The sequence below is a fragment of the Mus caroli genome, unplaced genomic scaffold (assembly GCF_978045245.1).
Source record: "Mus caroli unplaced genomic scaffold, Mus_caroli_1 scaffold_12, whole genome shotgun sequence".
NCBI lineage: Eukaryota > Metazoa > Chordata > Mammalia > Rodentia > Muridae > Mus > Mus caroli.
In genome coordinates, this window is record NW_028227267.1 from 16,535,225 (window position 1) to 16,557,500 (window position 22,276).

The 22,276-nt window shown below is 42.0% G+C and overlaps 1 protein-coding gene across 17 annotated transcripts in view; it reads right to left on the minus strand.

Moving 5' to 3' along the window:
• Positions 1-22,276, minus strand: part of Kcnma1 (potassium calcium-activated channel subfamily M alpha 1) — a 700,771-nt gene that overhangs the window by 34,258 nt on the left and 644,237 nt on the right. For 9 of the 17 annotated variants that reach the window (XM_021182666.3, XM_021182664.3, XM_021182654.3 and 6 more), the window contains 2 exons: positions 10,626-10,739; positions 4,510-4,640 (listed from right to left, as the gene is read on the minus strand). In XM_021182666.3, coding sequence (XP_021038325.1) covers positions 4,510-4,640; positions 10,626-10,739 — 245 coding nt within the window. Of the gene's footprint in view, positions 1-4,509; positions 4,641-9,706; positions 9,788-10,625; positions 10,740-22,276 lie in introns of all 17 variants that reach the window. The other 8 variants (XM_021182646.3, XM_029468760.2, XM_085828418.1 and 5 more) reach the window with 1 other exon arrangement.

Here is a 22,276-nt window from a genome sequence, read left to right on the forward strand (position 1 = left end):
TATAATAGGGAAGAAAAAGGAAAAACACAAAATTATAGACTAGTGTTAAACAAGACAATTTGTGTAATTTCCCATATGCAACCAGTACTCAATGAATTATAGTTTATAAAAAAGAACAGTCAACTCCCGATGCAGCCAATTTAGAATATGCCCATTCTTTCTGCTCCGGTGTTCTCATCTCTAATAAGGGAGGGCTGCCTTCAATCATGTGTGAGGTTCCCTTGACCTCTAGCAATGGGTGACTCTTGGGTCTTGTAAGGACACACGGCAAAATCGTTGAAAGGCTGGAACAAGGGCAGAGGAATTGCAGAAGGAAGAGCTGAATCTGCAGTGCCATCTAGCCTAATGTGTGCTGGCCCCCGCCTGTGCAGCTCTACCTCACTAGAGCATCTTCTTCTCTCTACTTTTTTTTTAAAGTATAATTACTGGAGCTTATGTTTCACAGTTAACGCTGTCAAGCCTTTTAAACTAATTGGTCTTTTATAGAAAATTTAACTGAAAATTAACACATTTTTTAATAACATTGCCTTAACTTTAATGGCACTCTGCCTTTCGTCTATAATTGCACTAAAATTGTCATTTTCCATGTCATATCTGCCATTTTTTATATTTGCTGGTTTTCATAGTGTGGATTTTTTATTTTTAGTATTTTTCTTTCACGAGCAATGAGAACTATTTCAATTATTTTCTCCTGGATCTGCCTTGCCTGGTGTAGCAGCAAGGGGTATGTTCTTGAGTCCAGCACAATATCCTGCTGTTTGCTGCTCAGACATAACACTGCTGCTAGCCCATCTGCCCTGGCTGCACCTGTGGACTGTCTGTCTGCTTGTGAGCAGAAGAAATGGGGGCTCTTGGATGGAGTATAAGAGATGCATCATGAGAGGTAAATAGCTGGCATCTCTAGAATAGCAGCAGCTTATCCTGGGCTGGCAGTTCAGCCTTCACCATAAGGCTCACCCAGGGTTTGCCCCGCTCCAGGAAGTTACAGTATAGGTAGAAAGCAGGGGAGGAGGACCCATGGTTCAGAGGAGCATGTTCTCCAGTCTTACTAACACAAATCTTGTTATTTCTGACACCAAGAGACCAGTTCATATGAGACATGAAAACACAGACATATCTCTCCTGCAGACTTCTGACTCATCTATCTAAAAGCTCCTGGGTCTTATCTCTCTAAACAGTGGTTCTCGGCCTGTCTAATACTGCAACCCTTTACTATATTTCCTCATGTTTTAGTGACTCCAACCATAAAATTATTTTTATTACTACTTCCTAACTGTAATTGTGCTACAGTTATGAATCATAATGTAAAAATCTAGGTTTTCCAATGGTCTTAGGCAACCCCTTTGATAGAGTTGTTTGACTCCCAAAGGAGTCTCAACACATAGGTTGAAAACTTTTGTTCTTAAGTATGTGTGCACGCATGTGTTCAGGAGACAGAATGAGTAATCAGATAAAGATAGATAGATAGATAGATAGATAGATAGATAGATAGATAGATAGATAGATATGTGTATGTATATATATGTGTGTGTGTGTGTATGTGTATATATATATGTATATATATATATATATATATATATATGCATCTACAGGCATGTAAATAACATAAATAAAATAGCTCTGTTGTCACATGTGCCTGCTTGTTGAAAGACCTTCATATTCCTTTGTCCTTCTCCAAGTACTACAAAGACATAAGGAGTTGTTCACATCACGCTTAATTAACATTTGGTCTCAACTGATTTCCAGACAATGGAAAAGATAAACAAGGGCTGGTGGTGAATCAGATCCAGACGCTTCAGGTTTTCTTGACCCTGTGCCACACTTTCCCAGTTATTCCATGTGCTTTAAAGTCGGTAGGTCTTGTGATGGTGCCTGCAGATGGAGGCTGTGGTTGTCTTACCTCTGCTCCTGCTCTTTGGTGGAACCTCATTTTAGCTCTTCCTAGTTAGGGCTTTGGTAATTGACCAAACTACATTCTTTTTCATAAATGAAGGCTGGAGTGAAATACAAAGAAATCACAGGTAGCATTTTTATCAAAGGGTCTGGATCTAATTGTCTGTGTTGAGCCAGACCTCAACTGGAGTTTTTTTCATCCTAGATAACAGAGCAAGGTCTGGAATAATTTGGCTAGGATTTTGATTGATGACAGGAAAAGACACTGTCAGTGGGCCCGTTGATATGCCTTGCTCCAATATCTAAACCTGTTTCTCCCACACTGTGGTCTAAAAGATCAAACTGTGTTATTGAAGTGTTACATAGTTCCAGGCCCTCAATAACCAATGCAGCTAATAAGAAACGTGAAAAGCAAGTACTAAGTTCCTAGATTGATTTTCTCTAGGCTATGCTATGATGCAGGAAAAATACTGCTTACAGGCTATGACATCTATGTGGCACAAGTCACTTTGTCCCTAACACTTCAATTTTGATATCAAGAGAGGTTGAGAATGGATGACCTTTAAAAACAGTGATTAGAAATCAGTTCATTTCAACTTCTCATCCTAGTTTCTGAGAATTGACTCCCTAGTGATGCTGTTCAATGGTGAGTCTTATAGCTCATATGCGGGTATGCCCTGATTCCACACTGTTACATGCCCCAACTCCAAGCTGTCCATCATGTGACCCTTTGTGCAGAAGCTTCGATCCCATCAGCTTCAGATCATCACCAGCTTCACAAGTGTTTGGCCTGCTCAGTTGTACAGATTCACTAGTTCAGAATTCCCAGTAATTTATAAAAACACACCCTTTATAAATGATGTATCTGATCCTACCTGGGGCACACTGACTGTCTGCCTAGAAATACAAATGTTATAAATTTGAGTTTTAAAAAGCTCTTAATGGTGTTTTCTCTTCTGAAAACAAAAAATTCCCATAAACAGCTTACTTGTATGTCAGTAAGATCAGAGTTCTAAAATCACTGAAATTAGGATCAAAATTAAAGTGACATTTCTAAGGAGACGAGATCTGGCCTCCTACTGAGAATTTGGTGCCTTACTGAACCCAATCAAGCAGTGTTTATTGTTCTTTCCAACCTGCTCAAGATTCTGTATAAACTGGGCCAACATTAGCAGCAGCTCCAACGTCAGTCACAGTATCCCAGGAAACCAGGAGGACCCCTCTATAGGGCCCAGTGATTCTTCTTACTGGCTACAAAAGTCACCAATCAACCTTAACCCAGGTGATCTTATTTCATAATTATTTTTAAAACCATAACTCTAATATTTCACTAAGATATGTTTATATTTGTACTATGTTCAGTAATAAAGAATAAACTAAATACATCTCTGAAAGCCTCATGTCTTCCTCTTTCCTCACACAGTAATCCTTTGGGGATTCATTTTTAATGAATGAGTATAATAATGCATAATTAGAATGTAAGTTGCTTAACACAATCAATGACCTTTCTTAGCAATGTGAGAATATGTATGGAAAAACCCCCTCCGAGTTATATTTGTAGTTTAACATGCTCAATAAAACCCTGTTCCATGGATTCAGCAAAGGTCAGTTTTTATCCATCCCTCACCCCCATTTTCACAAACTGTGAATTTGACTACTGCAAAATGAAGAGCATTGTCTATCTGGTAAAGAAAGATGCTATTGGGAAGTATTCCCAGTACCTGCTGTGGCTGTTCTAAACAGTTGCTGTTGTCTGCGGCAGTGAATGATACTGCCACTATGCAGGAATGTGCTTTCTTAGTTGTTGCTTATTTGAAGGGTCACAAAGGGGAGTAGTAAAAGGTTTGACCACTTGATACACATAAAATTACTAAGGGAAACAACTGCTTTTGATGTCTTAGTCAACAACTCCTCTTTACCATCATTATCTCTTTGATCTTCAGCTGGGAAGAGCCCTGTGCCTGGTCCTCATTCAAGGTCTAGTCTTTTAGTGATAGGCAGGGACATTGGTGTCACCCTTGGCACCCTGTCCTTTCTGCTTTCTGTTCACATTCAGGCTATTCCCAAATGTTCCCCGTCGTACAAACGAGTGCCCAGACCTGCCCACCTGCTTGCATCACTATCAGAATTCCCTTCCCTCCAGCTAGAAAAGATGCTTCCATGGACACTACACCCAATCTTGCCTGACCAAGACACCTCGCAGATAAGGCAAGTGCTTCAGACATGAACCTGATCACTCTTCAGTATTAAGTCCAAAGACTCATGAACATGGTTTTCGATGTCTTCCCTGTTCTTTCCTCATTCTGATTCAGTTTCCTTTGTCTTCCTTGAGAGAGTCTCACATCTTGGTATAAAATATTTATTTCCTTAAGTGGTGTTTCTCTTATCCTCCAAACCAGGCCATATCTTTCCATGTCTTCCTTGCAAGTTGAGGAATTTATAATATTTACTTGTGTGATTGATAAACATTGGTGTCCTTTCTAAAGAGAATCATTCATGAACTTCTGCTCTTTTCCATGCACAGTTCAAGTTCCTGCCAGTATCTCCTACTGTGGAGACAGTCCATGGGTGTGTATCCCACTGCGTGAGTGCAGAGAAAGAAGATAGACAACTCACCGCGCTCATGAGTGAGTCCAGGACGCTGACGGCAAAGGCTGTCCCACAAGCAAAGGGCTGTGTGAGGTACAGCTCTGTGTCAGGGTCATCGTCATCGTCTTGGTCCAGAAACTGAACATTGGTATCGTTCACTAGAAAGGGCATAAAATAAGAATTAGCTTTGGAGACTACACATAAGCCAGTGAAGCCAGAGAGATAGTTAAGTGACTGGGTTAGAGACACTTAAGTTACTGTAAAAGAACAAAAGCATGAGGAAGCTGTTGATGGATCCCGGGGTTGGCAAGCACTGGGATCAAGTGGCCTGCTCCTACAGGATTGCTTTAATTCCTAAGACCTGGAGAGCAATGAGGTCAAGCAGGTTTGTTCTATGGCAACTGCCAAGGACTGGCAAGTGGATAGTGTTGACCAGTCCTTTGTTACAGTTTTAGAATCATGACCAAGAAACACCCTCAGGCATTTTTTGGTAGCCAAGTCCTCTGAGAGAGGGACATAGCCATGAGTAGCCATGCTGGGATGGTAAGGTTAGCCGCAAAGAAAAGAAAGCAACTTATTCAGAAAGAAAAGCAATGGATCAGAAATGCAGCAAGGCCAAATGGCAAGCAGTTTACCCTCAGGCAGAACCGAGAGGTGGCCCCAAGCATGGGCTTGTGTAGTACCTGGTGTGCCTCTTCTCTGAATTCAGGCCCATGCTCAATGGGTTCTACTCAACACATGGGATGCCTCCTGCTGTTTTCTGACTTTCTCTGCAAATCTCCCCACACTCTGCTTCCCCTTCTAAACAGCTCTGTCTTCTCTGTGTTCTAGAAGAAGACATGGCCAGGGCAAGATGTCTTTCTTCATTGTCATCTGAGGAGCCCCCCAAGGACTCCTCCTGCATACACCCACAGACTGATGAGTTGTGCTTTAATTTAGAAAATGGGTGATAAGTAAGATGTCTTTAACTTATAAAAAATTAAATGATAAATTAACTTCTATTCCTATCTTGGCTTCATAAATGATCAATTTTGAATTATAATAGGGGGAAGTGTGGGGCATTGGAGAGAGGTACACTTGTGATTTCTGGAATAATTAAGGCAGTTTTAGGAAGAGAACAGATGAGGTTTTCTTTCCGTGTCTTTTTCTGAATCTATCTGCAGCTAATTCTCTTCCCTAGAGTTATTGTTTTAATTTTTTAAAAGGACTTTCTTGACAACTTTCCTTAAACCAACAATAACAACAAAAACAAAAAAAAACCCTTTTGTTTATTGCATGAGTCACAATAAATGATAATAGGATGAAAGGCTAGGCATGGAATTATTTTTAAATGGCACCATCTTTTTTGCCACCCTCGAAAATGACTCTAATGGAGGCAAATCTTTGTGGTGATTTTTCCAAATTTGATCACATTTGGGTCTCAGTTGGATTAGCAGCAATCGAATTGCAGGGGAGTGGGCAAAAGTCTCCAGTCTGGTTTTGTCACTAAGTTCTTTGACAAAGCATTTCCTGACCCTGCAGCCAAGTTGCTCTTACTGGAAAATGGGAAAGCTCTGCAGTCTCTCAAGAGGTAGCTCTGAGACCACTAGGAGGACCATATTTGATCCATGCCATGCTTTGGATAAACGGAGACTGGCATCTTGATTGTCTATCAATCCATGACATTATGGAAATATCCAGCCTTTCTCTGTTCCTCTCAGAATCACTAAAGGTTTACTTATGGGCCCTCCAAATGGTTCTGTTAAACTGAATTATGATAGGCCCTAGGCTGTCTCCATACCTATTTCATGTTCGACTAAAAGTATATGTCCTGAACTTCATGTGCCTCACTTCATGTGGAAATGATATAACACATTCTTATAATAAGTAGCTTGGGATCAGCCAATCACAAGTGGCTTTGTGTTCAAACTAGATTAGAACAAGAGAAGCTCCACTGGTGGTCCAGCCAGACTGTCTCTCCATGTCTCATTTTCTTCTCTCATATTTCACTTCCTTTTTCTGTGGAGATGGATACACACACACACACACACACACACACACACACACCACACTGCTCTCCTAGTGAGCCAAATATTAGGAACCATTTTGTTATGGGTTCCTGCCATACTCTAGAACTATAAATAAAGAAGATTAAGGTTTCTAAACCAGGCACTGGAGAGATGGCTCCATGATTAAGAATGCTTGCTGTTCTTGCAAAGAACCTGTGTAGGCTTCCTCGCACCGGCACAGTGGCTCACCTGTAACTGTAGTTCCAAAGAACCCAACATACACTTCTGTCCTCTGCAGGCACCAAGCATACACACAAGACACATACATATATGCAGGCAAACACTCATATACATAAAATAGGAATAATAAATATTTTAAAAACATTTTCAAAACCTCTCTATCTCTCTCTCTCTGTGTCTCCCTGTCTCTCTGTTTCCTCTCTCTCTCTCCCTCTTCTTGACAGTGTCTCATATCGCCTAGGTTTGCTTCAAACTTATTATATAGTAGAAGATTAGGGTGAACTTCTGATGCTTCTCCTTTCACCTTTGCAGTGTAGGGATTGTGGGTATGGTACTGTGTGAGCAATTTATAAAGTACTAGGGATTGAACCCAGGACTTTGTTAATGTTAGGCAAGCATTTCATATCAACTAAACTAAGTCACAAGTCTATAGTTGTATCTTCTAACATTCTAAAAGTATGTTGTAATGATCACAGTATTTCTGCTCTGGGAATCAGAAAAAAAGAGCACATGTATTGGCATATGACTTTCTTTGTCGACAACAGCAGCTGATGGTGGCTATACTATCGTTTCAAGTGGAGCAGTGTCTCTTCCTTGTGTATGAGGAGATGGGTAAGAGACAGCGCTACTTTTGTGTGGCCCCAAGTAGAAGGAACAGCTGTGGATGTTGACCAATCTAAGGATGAAGGATTGGAAGAAAATGTCATGGTGTGAGTCACGTTTCAGTGAAAAGCTTGCTTATTGTTCTGGGATCATCAGTCTTAGAAAGGTAACAGCACAAGCAGCCTGGGCCCGTTTCTCAGAACAGCCACTACATAGGTCATAATGTACGCCATTCCCAATAAGCAGTTACATAATGTGCATTGCCCCACAATGCAGGTGATCAAATAGAGCTGGGGAGTAGCGTGTTAAAGGGGTTCAAACAAAGTTGTTTTTTTCTTCTCATGGAAATGTCAGGAGCCTTTATTATGGAAATATTGGGATGGATGAGGACAGTCTTAAAATGTGTTTGGCCTTGGTTGCCTCTGCGTTTTTGTATGTGCTCATGTATGTATGTGTTCTTGTGTGTATGCATGTGGAAAGTAGAGGTTAACATGAGTTGTCTTCCTCAATCACTTTCAACATTATTTTCTGAGGGAGGGGCTCTCAATTAGCTTTTGGGTTCACCCATTCAGCTAGACTACCTGGGCAACAAACCTCCAGGATCCTTCCATGTTTGTCTATAAGGACTTTCAGAATGACAAGACATCCCTTGGCAAGCTCAGCTTGGATGTGGACGACCAGCACCCAGGGCCTTCTGGAGCACAGCCAGCACTTTACCCCAAGCCTATCTCTGCTGCCTGCCTCTGTGTCTTTTAAGGGGCATATGGCTGAGGCAATACAACAGAGCACACATGCCAGGGTAGGTGACAAAGGGGGAATATCTGCAGGGGTGAAGTGGGAGGAGGCTTGGTATGAGAAGAGTGGTATGGTTCCTAGAGAAGCTAGCCCTGAGAGTAGGAGGAAGAAGTGGCCTAAACCCTAAAGCTTGGAGGGGAAAAAAAATCTGGTCTGAAAGAGGGTTAGGAGACTCGATAACCAAATTACTGCCTTGTATCTGGAGCCTCAAGCTTTTCGCTTTTCCTTTTCCTCTAATCAAAAATCAGGATATTCTAATCAGCTACTAGCACACAGATTCTAAATAAAAAGAGAAATTCTTGGTATGGGTACTTTAGAAAGCTACTGTGGGTATCTGTGTTGGAGATGTTCAGTGAATTTTCAAAACAGTCGTTTGGGGTACACAAGCTTCCTTGGTCTTTTATGGCCCTATGGTTCTAGGAAGAACGATGGAGAATCCCAGGCTTTTAGCCAACAACGCTAAACATGAAAAAGACACCTATCCTATTGTTGAAAACAGTGTGATACTCCTTGACCTGAGTGAATTTGTCCAGATAAATAGCTCTGTCTAACAACAACGCAGGGTTGCATGGTGGACAATTTATTCCTTGGTTTCTAGACACCTCACGAGCAAGATTTCTGTGTTAAAAGCCTCCTCTCTTATTTTGAAATATATTTGGGGGCCAAGAAAATGGAGTGTTGGTTTCACTTGTGAGTCCTGTGAAGGCAGGTGCTTCCCTCCCCTCCCCCTTTGTCTCTGCCAAGAAGCCCTTTGCTGTGTCTATTTAGAAGATCAATCTCCAGTTGTGAGACCTGCTGCTGATGGGTGCCCTTCGTGGGTTATTAACCAAGTCATGGGGAGCCATGGAGGGGTCTGACAAATGCAGCCATGACCAGGGGCCTTTATCTTTGAGATAAATCCACTGTGAACCTCCCAGGGAGGGCTTTGGGCCAGCAGGGCAGGGATAAGAGTATAGGGCTGCCAGCCTGTTCTGCACCCTTCTTGGAATCTGGCTTGAGTAAGAAAAGATCCCCTGGGAACTGGCTGCTTTTTATGGCTTCAGAAGCAGAACTTCTGAGAGAGGGCCTAGTAGGGGGAAAAAGGCAAATAAAGTCAGAATAAAGAAAAATAAACAGCTGGAGGGAAGGCACTGTCTAGGATTTCTTATCTTAAAATTTTTATATTTCTCCTTTGACTTCCTCTGAGAGCTGTGAAGACATGTCAGTCAAACTGACAGCAAGTTGGAAGAGGAATGCCGGGAGGAGGCAGGGGAGAGCGGGCACGCGTGGGATTTAAAAGAAAGGGAGAGAGAAAGGCTTGGGCCACGGAAAATGAATTAGAGCAGAGATGCTTTGGCGGCTACTGCCAGGTCAGGTGGGTGTGATCAAAGGTTTACTGATGCTGTGTGGGGAAAAAAATCATTAAGAGAGGCCAGAACAAGACAGTCGATTCCAACCAGAGCCACAAATAAAACACATTCAAAGCAGTGCCATGGGGTAGCCTTGCTGTTACAGCCAGCGAAATGGAGGGGGTAGGTGGGGGGAGCCAATGAGAGTTGGAAGCACCAAGATCAGAACAAAAGAAAATACTGATGTCAAGGAAGACAAGCACTTCTTACCCAACTCCGTTATCATTAGAATGTGCGTCCCACTGTTTTTTTCCTGATTGACTGATACCAAAGGCAACTTGCCCGGCTTAGCTAATTGGATACAGCATTTAAGGGTCCGGGGAAAGGGAGTGGAGGAAAGTACAGAAAAGAAGAAAAGAGTGAGGGAAAAACAGAGGCAGCATTCTCAAGCTAAGCCACCCGGACAATAGAGAGTCTGTATTGTCTCAAGGGAAGAGCCATTCAGTAGGGGTTTTTTTGTTTTTGTTTTTGTTTTTTTAACTTCACAGAGGCTACCAGAGAATGGCATGGGCATGTCAGAAGTTGGATTCTATTGGCTACAGATTACAGCATTCAAACCCCGCAAATCCCCTCCCCATTCATATTTTGGTCATTGACTAAAAATGACCTTTGGTGAGAATCTCAACTAGGACAGGGTCAAGGTGGGGTTGCCACATAGCAGAGCAGACAGACATGTTACCCCATTCTCAAACGGGATCCATTTTCAGGTGGGAGGGGCTTAGACCCGAGGTTCTGAGCAGGCTTGCAACTGTGGGAGCCTTTGAAACAGAACACTCAGAAGAGGCGCGCCTTCAAGAAGAAGCCACCTGAAGAAGAATTCACGCCTCTTCTCTTTCCCCTTCCCAAATGGATGCCCCGATTTCAAAGCCATTCTCATGCTCCTTTGAAAACAGGAACCAGCAGGAAGAAAACTGTCTATTTGTCTTTTGAGAAAGATAGAACAGTTTTTTTTCCTTCAAATAACCTGCCATATCACTACTCAAACCTTACCTTCACTATCCTCCCCCTGCCCCTCAAGTCCCACAGAAACCTACGATGCCTAAAAAGCTAAAGAACTGGACAAACTCCTTACTTTCTTCATGGTCTGAAAGACAGAACGCCCACGCAGTGAGCTACAGTGACCCCCTACCGAGTTCCGTGATGATGGGAATGTTGACCCCAGTTGTGATGGACGGCTGGCGTAACATCCCGTGCACTGGGCTGTTGTCAGGCGATGATCTGTCCATTCCAGGAGGTGTGAATCCTAGTGGGGAGAAATTCAGAGGAGTAGAAAAACTGGCATTGATAAAAAGTATAGTATACATACAAAACCCTCAAAACGCAACGTACACATTATTGACAAGTCACCAAGTAACACGGGATAAAGTCATCAAGTTTTTTTGTTGTTTGGACATTACAGAAAAATCACTTGAAGCAATTCTTATTCTGACACCTTCCTAAAAGTCCAGACCGTATCAAGGTTTATTCTGCTTACAGTTTCCCCTCTCCTGTGCCTAACTGTCCTTATGTAGGAAGGACTCTATGACCTACAAAATGCTCTTGCTAATGAAAAGCAAGCAAAGAAGCGCACATCATGTCTGGTGTATGACTTGGTCTTGTCCTTCTCTTCCCAAACCACACCTAACATGGAGACATGGGTCACTATGGAGATGGAGTCCAGACAGCTGCCCTGACCCATAAATCATTCTAAGTGAAAGAGAATGAGAGGCTGTTTTAAATCTCAGAAATGTTTTGTTGATTGTTACTGCAGCCTATCTAAACTCATTCTGCCTGTTCTCTTAAGCTGGCTGATTGCATGTCCTTCTGCTTAGTGAGGGAGTTCAGCCCAGAGGCTTTCAGCAATTGTTCTTTGGTTTTAAAAAGAAATGCATAGAAAGTCAACTCTTTTGATTTCCCCCCCCCCAGGACATTGTTTCATTGGCTTACAGATCCTACACCCCGGACATCAATCTTTGAACTAGGTTGAAGTAACAAAAGTAACGTGCTGATACTGTCTGAACCAAGCACTAGAACTATCCTTGAGTTCCTGAGGTAAACTAACCCGGCACTACTGAGAAATCATGAGATTTGTGGAAAAAAAGATTTAAGATTTGGGCTGCCAGGTCTAGTAAAGGTGAGACTTCCTCCAGCCCAGCCCACTGTGTGCTCTGTTAAGGATGCAGGCAAAGACGCACAAAGACAGCAACATTCTCTGTATCATGCCCGCATTGGTTAGCAAATCACTTTCCATTGGAAGCACACAGCAACTGCAGCTGTCAGCCTTGTGCTGTCGTTCACTTTGGATTGTTTTCTGGTTTTCATCTTTTTAATTAAAACACATTTTTGAAGAGATAAGATGGGGCCATGGGTAGTCTGGAACTCATTTATATCTGCCAGACTCACCTTGAACTCACAAAGATCCACCTACTTCTGCCTACTGTGCACTGGGATCAGAGGTGCGTAACACCATGCCTGACTCCTCAGTTTCTCATCTCTATATGGGCTTACCAATGGATGAGAGATTTCAAGGTACAAGGAGACTTGGCTTCATTTCCAAATCGAAGTTGCAAATTGATCAAAGGACCACATTTTGCAGACAGTCACCGGTTGGTAATGAGACAAAGGCTGGGCTGATGCTGCCATTCATTTGGGGATGTCTAGCGCTCAGGAATTCCACGTCCCTTGGAAGGTTCATAAGCACAAAGTGCCAGAAACATGTACAGGGCTTCCTTATTTCCTGTTCTCCTTTATATAAATGTTCTACTGAGTGCTAAACTTTAAAAAGAACAAAAACACTACTTAGTTTCCAGTCCCAGATTGCACCTAATTTTTATTTTTGTAATATTATTACTCCTCATACAGACCAACTCACGTTCAGTGAGTTAGTGTTCATTCTTCTTCCTAAACTTCGGAATCTGTCTGTTTTTCAGCCAACCGCATAACCAGGAGCACACATTTTAAATGTTAGCTGTTTCCTTCCCTTTGAACAGTGAAGGGGAAGAAATAAACTGTTTTCATCAGAAGTTGCATTCAAAAGCATGAAAAATTGCAAGTGACAGCTGTGCAGATTCCGTGGATGTGACATTTTTTGAATTTCTTCAACTTGACAAGTAAACACCTTCCATCGGTAATGCTATATGCATAATACATGGCCTGTATTTTGACAGCCATCATCAAATGCTGACTTGAGAAAATATGGGTGTGCACCTCAAAGAGTAGTGCCCATAAACCAGGCAGAGATACGGGTCATACAGTATTAGGAAAGCTGTATTTTGTTTCGGAGCCTGCAACAAGCCAAAAGCATCCTTTTATTTTATCTTATTTAAAGATTCCATTTTTTTCAGCTGTGGAAAGACTCAGTTCCTTTGAATGAAACGTTCATTTAGAAATGGGGTACTTGTCTCCTAGGCCTCTTACACTTGACTTACACACTCCATTTCCTCTATAGTCACCAAGGCTGGTTCCATCAGCGTCTGCAATTTACAAGGTGTGATGGGGAGACAGACAGTCTTCCACTAAAGGCCTCTCTCTCTCTCCTTCACATGGGAGCCCAAGAACAGGATAGTAATGTTAACAAGAGAGCTCCAGGCAGACCACACGTCCTCCTATTTTGCTCCTTTTCTGCCTTCACACTTTAAAGAGGTAGGACAAAATTTTGAAAGTATAGATTTGTTCTCTTTGTCTCATATAGTTGTATTACCAGCAATGAGACTTGATTAGCATTGGTTTTTTCCCCCTTAGGGGCCCTAATATAGAAAACTATGGTCTGAAGTGCCAGGGTAATGCAACCTCCCTAAATAAACTTGAAGAGACGAGAAATCCTGGTTTATTGCACCTGAGGGAATGAGACAGGAGGATGCCTTTGGATGTTATCATCAGGTCATGGTTGACCAAGAAGCAGATCTTCACAGTGTTCCAGCCTCCACCCTTTTATCCTCAGGATCCCTTCACATCTTTACATAGAACAACACTGGTGTTCTGTACATGCAAGCCTGGACATGTGGAGCATACACCAGGCACCTTCAGCTAGAGACCAGAAAAACTAGGAAATGCTCCAACATGGGAGACAGCCCTGTATTTTGCTAAGTACTAAGTACTAAGACTGTCAGTGTTCGAGATCTAGAGGGAGAAACCTTACTTAGAAAAGGTTCTAGCTTAAAGTTGTGACTTGCCTACGTTTTTGCTTTAATATGTTAACATTATTCTCCATGGAGTTAGAAATCCTTTTCCCAGACTACCTCCTCTCCTTCCAGGGAAGTCCCCTGTCCTGAATCCCAGTGGCAGCTGTGACTGGTATCATTTCTGCTATTCACTTAGCATCAAGCAACCACCCCCTTAACCGGCACTATCTCGGGCTGGACAATCACATTTCATGGGCAGTAGGAAGTATATTAGGCCAGGGAATTCCCTGCTTAGTTGAACTTTCAGCCTATGTAAAACAGGCTTGACTTGTATAAACAAACAAACAAATGAGACTAGCTAAGAAAATAGACTTGAAACTGGAAGTTACAGATCCAAATTCTGTTATTTTCTTTCTCCAGAGTCTGTTAAACTTTTAAAAAACATTTTTACTGAGTTATTTTGTTATCTGGATATATCGTTCCATGCATGCAAATTTCATTACTTTCCCCAGTACAATTTCTTATCTCCCTCTGATGCTTCTTCATCCCATTCTAGGATTCATGACTTTCAATTTTATTTTCTGACCAATTTAGTTTAATCAGGGTCACCTGCATGACTCTTGGGTTAAGACTGTCCATTGGAGCTTAGTTGGGTTATCAGGGGTTACATGACTAAGGCTATGTTTCCTCTTCTCATTGGATCAACCAGAAGTAATTTACTATTGAGGTAGAGCCCCAGCCCTTCCTCCATCCATGCCTGACTGTTGATTGGTCCATCAATTGGGAGGTAGAGACCCAAGCCCCGCCTCCATCCATGCCTGACTGTTTATTGGTCCATTCTTATATAGACTTAGCACAGGCATCTGCTCCTGTTGTGAACCTGGGACTGCAATGACCTTGTTTTGCAAAGATGTTAGTTCACAGCCTTTCTTATTTTCAGGCTCTCCCATTCTTTCTGTCCCCTCTTCCACAATGCCCCCTAAGTCTTAGAGAGGATGGTATATATGACTTGTGTTAGCCTTGTACAGAGTAACCAGTATTCTCTCCAAAGTCTCTGATTCTTCATCTAAAAACCAGAAGCATCCTTACACAGGGAATCTGTAAGGCTAAAGTGAAATGTGCCATAGCTAGGGTGAAGCATACACTCAGAAATGCTGTCTACCAAAGACTGTATTATATGAGGTACTCGACAAATACTGGTAGAGAGGTCCAGCACCCATCAAGACCCCTTCTGCTGGATAAAGAACTGGTAGATTTTGGGGTTTTTTTTTTTTTTTTGCTAGATTTTCTAAAAAAAGAATTTTCACAAAGAAAATGTCTTAGAAAATTAATGAGAAGCCAAGAATCACAGCAGATGTTTTGGTTATAAATAGATCATTCCTGCAATAGTGATGATGATGACGATGATGACAATGATGGTGATGATTAATAATAATAACAATAATAATAACAACAACAATAATAATAATAATAATAATAATAATAATAATACAGCTAGAAGCTTCTCAGGAAGGAATTTGGACACTAGGAAGGCTGCGCTTTTCTTCAGGATTATAGGAAACTGGTGGCCAGCATTCACACAGGAAAGGTTCTTAATTCCAAATAGCAAGTGTAGGCCCTTACTAGAACCTTCTCTTCTCTAGATCTGATTTCTGGTCCCCTTAAATAGCTGGAAGTCATTTGCTTCTTGGAACTCCTGAAACTGTTATCATTCTGTGCTTCTTTATGGCATCTGTGTTCGAGTGAAATCATCTCTACTGTATCTACTGTACTAAACTGAGCTGGGTCAGCCGCTGCAGCTGACCTTCTTCTCTGGATGTTGGTTGTTTTATAGGCTGGACAAGGGAGGCCTCATCCAGGGACAAGAGAGGAAGGGGAAGCATCAGCTAATGAGAAGTCCAGAGCATTATACTTTAGTGAGGGTGGCTTGGAACAAAAGAATTTGACACGCGTACATGGAGGATTCCTGCTAAGAGCTAGGAGAAAAGACAGGGAAAAAGTAACATTGACAATGTTTTCACTGATTAAAAAAGTGTTTCCTCCCTCACCTAAGGCTCAGGGAACATTATGGAGAGAAGGGTGGAAATCCTGTAAAATCCAGGGGATCAGGGAGTTTGCTTTGATTGTGTCTCCTGGTAATGGCAGAAGTTACACCCATGAAATCTCACCAATATGTCTGCCCACATGTGAACTGAACAGGGATGGCAGCAAGGGACAAGCAAAGCATGTAGGGACAAGCCCATGAGGCCTCATTCCTATGGAAAGACTATGGGCAACTAAGAAAGCTGGGAACATGAGAAGTAGCTCTGCCCAGAGAAAAGCACACCAAGTGGTTTCCAGTGCCAATGTTCAGCCCTACAAACATACATTCAGGTAGCATTATACCAATTGAACAGGCTATATTTAGGACTGTATGCATATATATATATATATATATACATACACATGCATACAATAACACTAATTTTTTGAAAGGCCATGAATTTGAAGGCAAGTGGAGGAAGTGTATATACTCTGGAGGGCTTGGAGGGTGTTAAAGGCAAGGGAGAAGTGTTATAATTAAATTATAATCTCTAAAACTTATAAAGTTTCCTTTCAGTTTAAAAAAAAAATAGAAGTAGAGAAGGGACTGGCTATAAGAATACAAAAAGAGAGAAAAGTTTCTGATTCCTGTTGTATATAAACATGTTGGTTTCTGCTGCATCTAAGTGACCAACTACCTATGACACAACCAAACTAGAAGACTAGAAAAGAGCTCTGTGGGGCAATGTAGGCTGAATGTGCTGAAAGGGGGTGAAGGCTCCATGTCACACACTTACAGGGCTCAAAGCAAATGGAAGGATGCTATAGAGCCAAACTGATTAAGGTAACAAGATTGATGGAAAGAGACCAAGATCACACTGCAGGGGAAGGAGAAATTATGTTCTCATAACCTAGGTCTCAAGACCTCCCTAAACAAACACTGTTTTATCAAAGAGGAAGCTTGAGCCTAACCATGGCCTGTAGAGAGGGTAGGCAGTGTGCTCAAGGGCATCCCATGTTGCTAAGCAGATCTCAGATCAGAACCTCACTGAGTTCCCAGGGCTGGCTCCTCTAAGCCAACTCTGTCTTCTCTCTGTGCACCAGACTAGGCCAAAGGCACTTTCATGGCCACCTCATTTAGTCCTCATCACAGCTGTAGGAGTTCAGAGACCAGTAAACACTATCACTTTTAGAAAGAGAAAATGGTCCCGAGACACATGGAGAAGCTGCTGGAGTTTCCCCAGTAAAACGTGACAGATCTGGGGGCCACAGCCAGAGAGTTGGACTTAAGAGTCCAAGCATTAACAACCAATCCAACCATGTGCTCCATGCCCTAGCTGTGTGAAGACATCACCCTCACTCTGCCTCCAGCCCAGTCCCCTCTCTCAACCCCTAGAAGGCAATTTTCAGAGACAAGTCAGCCTAACTTTTTTTTTTAATTGTTTTCACTTTTAAACAATAGCATACAATGACTGGGAGCCATGGCAGTCAGACTTAACCTGCTTTGGTAGAGCTGCCTGCACAGCTCAGTGTATATAATACTTTATTACAGTACTTTTCCATGGGGGAAACACAAAGTACTTTCTAAATCTTCCCTAGTTAAATCCCCAAGCCTTCCCAGGGAGCGAGGGAGATGGAAGCTCTTATCAATCACCTCCCCTAGAATAGATGGAGAAGTGAAGGCAAGTGCTTCCCACACCCCCATGGATTTAACATAAAGGAATTGGCTCAAAGGGTGAGCCAAATTATCTTTTATTGTGTGCATATAAATGATGGTTAGAAATCCATATGCTGCGTTAAACTAGGGAAATAAATTAGGCTCAGTCATCGAGGTTTGCTGAGACAGGTATTCAATATGAAGTTGTAAAAGGAAAGATCACCGTTAAAAATGATCTATAAAGACATGTTAAAAATCAAGAGAAACATCTCATGTTACATCATCTAGGAGATGAATTAGATTTCCTGTTAATGCCAGCAAGGAAAAAAAAATCCCCAAACCAAATGTCAGACGAAGTAAGGATCAATAAAAATATTTTGATAAGTAAATGCAACAGTGCTATTTAACACATGATTGGCGGCTGCTGAAACATCAATTATCCAAATTTCCCATTGCTGCTTATGGGAAAATTATGCAGATTAGAACTTGATTAGGCTTATATCATGAGACTCAATTTAGACTTTTAATCTATTAAGCTCCAATAAATGAGGCATCTGAATAGCTCCCCTGAGCAACTACAGTAATAGCCACAGCAGTCATTTCTACAGTGTGTACGCCAACAAATTTATCAGCAGCCCAAGTAAAGAAAACTCCGTGTTGGAGAGGCATGAATGCTTTCTAAGTTGGATGGGCAGAAATAACCCATGCTTACAGGGTTGGTTTGGGAAAGAGATTATGGGCGAAAGCTACCAGAAAAATCCAGTCAAAGAGAACCTTACATTAACCTTGCAATAGACTAATAGACGTTTTACAGGTTGGACTCTGGATTCTAATGTTGGAATCTAGTGTCAGGATTTATGCAATTTAAAAAAGTTAAAAAGAGATCATTTACTGGGGTAACAAGTTCTTCTGACATTGCCCAAAAGGGGACTCCAACTGACCACTTTATTATTTGTAGGTATACACATAATACATAATTATCCATGTGTATATGCACATGTGTATGTTGTGTGTAAATGTGCCTGTATTCATGTACATATATGTATTGTGTGCCTGTGTGTCATTCATGTGTGGGGAGATGCATATTGCTTTGTGTGTGTCCCTGAGTGTGGCAGTCAGAGGTTGATGCTAGGTGCCTTCCTCAGTTGCTCTTGATGAACTGATGAAGGCAAGGTCTCTCAATGAATCTGGAGCAAACTGATTCTGATAATGTGACTACTTTAGCTAGTCAGTTTGCCTGGGTGGTCGCCTCCCTTGCCCTAAGCACTGTGATTACAGGTGGGCCACTTACTATGTGCAAGCTGAACTCTAACCCTCATGTTTGCATAGCAAACAACTTACCCACGGAGCCAGCACCCCAGGCCTGCCTTCAGTGCCTTTATTAGAGGTTCGTAGGGAAGATAGGATGACCTTAAGCTGAAGAACACAGACTTTTGATGATGAAATCAGAATCCTAAGGGACCCTCTTGTTGGTCTTATAAACTCAGAGATCTGGCTCATTCCCATTTTTACACTATTCAGGGGGAGGACAAATTTGCCCACCTCCATATCTTCATACCATGAACAACTTCTATATAGAGGGATCCTCATATGAGAAAGGAGCTGAAGAGAGCAGATGGCAACAGGTACCCAGTTGCTGGATTTGTTTTGGGGGGTTTTATTGTTTGTTTGTTTGTTTTTGTTTGTCTGTTTAGGTTTTTCAAGACAGGGTTTCACTGTATAGCCCTGGCTGTCCTGCTGTCCTGGAACTCACTTTGTAGACCAGGCTGGCCTGGAACTCAGAAATCCACTTGCCTTTGCCTCCCGAGTGCTGGGATTAAAGGTGAGCACCACTACGCCCAGCAGTCGTTGGATTTGTAATCTTGAACCGAATACTGTCTCTGCTCCGAGTCTCATTTTCTGCATCTGAAGTGGTTGACTAGAGAATCCCAAGAAATCTTGTATCTCTAGCATAGAGTGACTGGTGGAGAGTCACTGCTAGGTAATGTGATGACTTAGTTCTCACAAAACCATCTCTATGACCACACACACACACAGTACACAGCCAGAGGACTATAAACTGGGGTTACAATATTCACTAACATTCAGTAGTCTACCCTGGGGTGAATGAGGCAAGGAAAATTAATCAGGTGGTGAAAAAATAAAAAATTAAGCCAAGCTCTGACATGTGACTACTTTAGCATTTTCAGTTAGATTTCTACTATACCCAAAAGCCCCAATGAGTGCAATTACTGGGGAAAACACCCACGGAGAGGTTTATATATCACTGGTTATCCCTTTTCAAAAGTGTATTATTAATTATGTGTATGTGTATCTGTCTATGTGAGCCATCTGTATACAGGTGCCTGCAGAAGCCAAAGAGGCTATCAGATCTCCTAGAGCTGGAATGAGAGGCACTTGTAAGCTAGGAACAGACTCAGGTCCTCTGGAAGAAGAGAAAACACTCCCAACCGAGTCATCTTTCTAGCTCATGTTATAGATTGTTCTAGCAAAGCATATGAGTTCTTCTTCCATCAGTTTCCCACATGCTTATGAGTGACCAGTGACATGACATGAGTTAGTACCCCTGTCCTAATTCTTTGCTGTAAGTCACACTGATATTATTTTGTGGTGTGATGTTCGTAGAGACTGTATTTCATTGACACATTGGGGAGCCGACGCCACCCACTACATAAAGTGCCTTATCTTTTTCTGCTTTGCATCTGGGACCTGATTCAAAGCACAGGCAATGAAACCAACCAATCAAGTGAGCCTTGACTAAAGCTGTTGGCTTGATATTCATTGTGAGATTCATTCAGCAGTCAGGGAAATCTCACACATGGAAAACAAATGTACTGTCAAGAGTCACCCCTTAGAAGTCTTTCTTGTTAAAGAATGTGTGTGCTAATACTTGCTTTAGAAAGGGCCATGGAAGGAAGGAAGGAAGGAAGGAAGGAAGGAAGGAAGGAAGGAAGGAAGGAAAGAAGAAAGGAAAGGGGGCGAAAGGGAAGAAAGTGGGGGAGAGGGAGGGAAGTAGGATGAATTAAGACACTATTCAAATGCAACTAAAACCACAGATTTGGGGAAAAGCCTAATATCTACCCAGTCAGGTGATTTCATTATTCGAGCATGGTGCCATATGATTGCCTACTGTTTATCTATTGAATTTTTTTTACTTCCTTCTCATTTGTTTTGAAACTTTACAACACAGTATGAATCAGGGGACTTAACACTTCACCTGCTCTTTATTCCAAACTATTTTGTTTTGAAAAAATAGGTGTACAGCAACATATTAATTATATATTAATCCCTTCTATTAATTACATGGTATCATGGCTTTTTTTTTTCTTCCCAATCCATGAATAACACTAAACAGGAAGCAGCATGCATGTCGTGCTTTAGCAAATCAATTGTGTTAAGGAGTCACCCAATTGATATGCTATGGAAAAACGAGGGCATTAAAAAATAACGATCTATTTTTGAAGGTTAAGAAGTATTTTTATTTACGGAAACAACAATATGTCCGATTTTGTATGTTTGAGCAGTGAAGTTAGGATCCTTGGCTAGGGCCATGGCCCAGTCAGGCAGATTCTTGACTTGGAAACAAGAGGACCTGATTCAAATCCCCAGAACTTGTGCAAAACACTTGGGCAGGATGACACACATTTATAAAATCAGTGCTGGGGATGGGCAGATCTCCAGGGGCTTAGCTTAGCCTTCTTGGAGAGTCCAGGCCAGCGAGAGACTCTGTCTCTAAATAAATAAATAAATAAATAAATACAAAATAAATAACAATGGACAGTGCCTGAAGCAGCTAGAAGTTGCTCTGTGGCTTCTATATGTATGCACATGTAGGTGTACATGCACACACACAAACCTATAAACTCACACATACAAATATGCATAGAAAATGTGTAAGCTCACCATGTCTTCCCAAATTTTACTTATATGAGCTCTTGAATGTTTTAAAGGGAGCACACTTCATTCAGGTAATTAGAGATAATTTTAAAATTATAAATAAACCAAAGTTGGAAAGAAGGTGGCAGTCTTAAAGCCTTGTGTGTGTGGTCTTTCTGGGCTGAGTGGAGCTTTGCTGACGTGGCAACTGTTGCTCTGTGGGATTCACAAGTTCATTCTGAGAGGCTGAAGCTTCCAGAAGAAACTGGCCAGACCACATCTCAAAGAGTCAGGAGGCTTGGAGTGAAACAAGAGCCGAGGGGGGGTTCCAGGTTCCAGGTTCCCAGGCCGCTGCTGTTCAATCCCCCACTATTTTATAGGAGCCACTGACTGTCAGAGCAGAGGTCTGACATGGGATGCCCTTTGGTGGTTAAGAAGCCCACGAAAAGCCTCCCTATTTCATGTATACTACTGCAGTAAGGGTGGGCCAAGGCTGTTTCCCAGGGATGAGTGGCCTGTCCTGATTCTTGGTCCTACTCCCACCCACTTCAAACTTGTTGTCTCCTCCCTTCCATTTCCAACCAGCTTTTCAGCCTCTTCCTCTGGGGAGCCTTAGAGGTGTTCTGCCCACACACTGAGTTGCTTCACATAGCTGTCTTCTGAATTCTATCATGCCCTTTCCTGGACGTATTTGAAGTACATGGATTGCTATTATATAGTACTTGCTACATGCTAATGCTTGTACAAGGTTAAACATCTTGCCCTGGCTCCTCTTGATTGTCATCTACCTAGTAGACACCTCATTTCAATATGGCAGAGACCAAACCTGACTTTTCACCATTATTAGCAATTCTCCATTCCTGCTCTGGGTAGCTCTTCCTCCTACTGCCACTATAATGGGACAAAGGCTGTCTGGCTACCAACATAAGGTCTCATCTTTCATGACAGATTGCATTTCCAGTAAACTGGAGGGTTGCTATGTCAGGGAACATGCAGACATATACATTTGCAAGAGGGTGATGTGACGTGGGTGCTAATAAAACACATAGAAATCCGCCCCTGCCTGCTGCCAAGATTATATAGCATTTTGTTTCCATTACATCAATTTTTTTCTCCCCGTTTTGT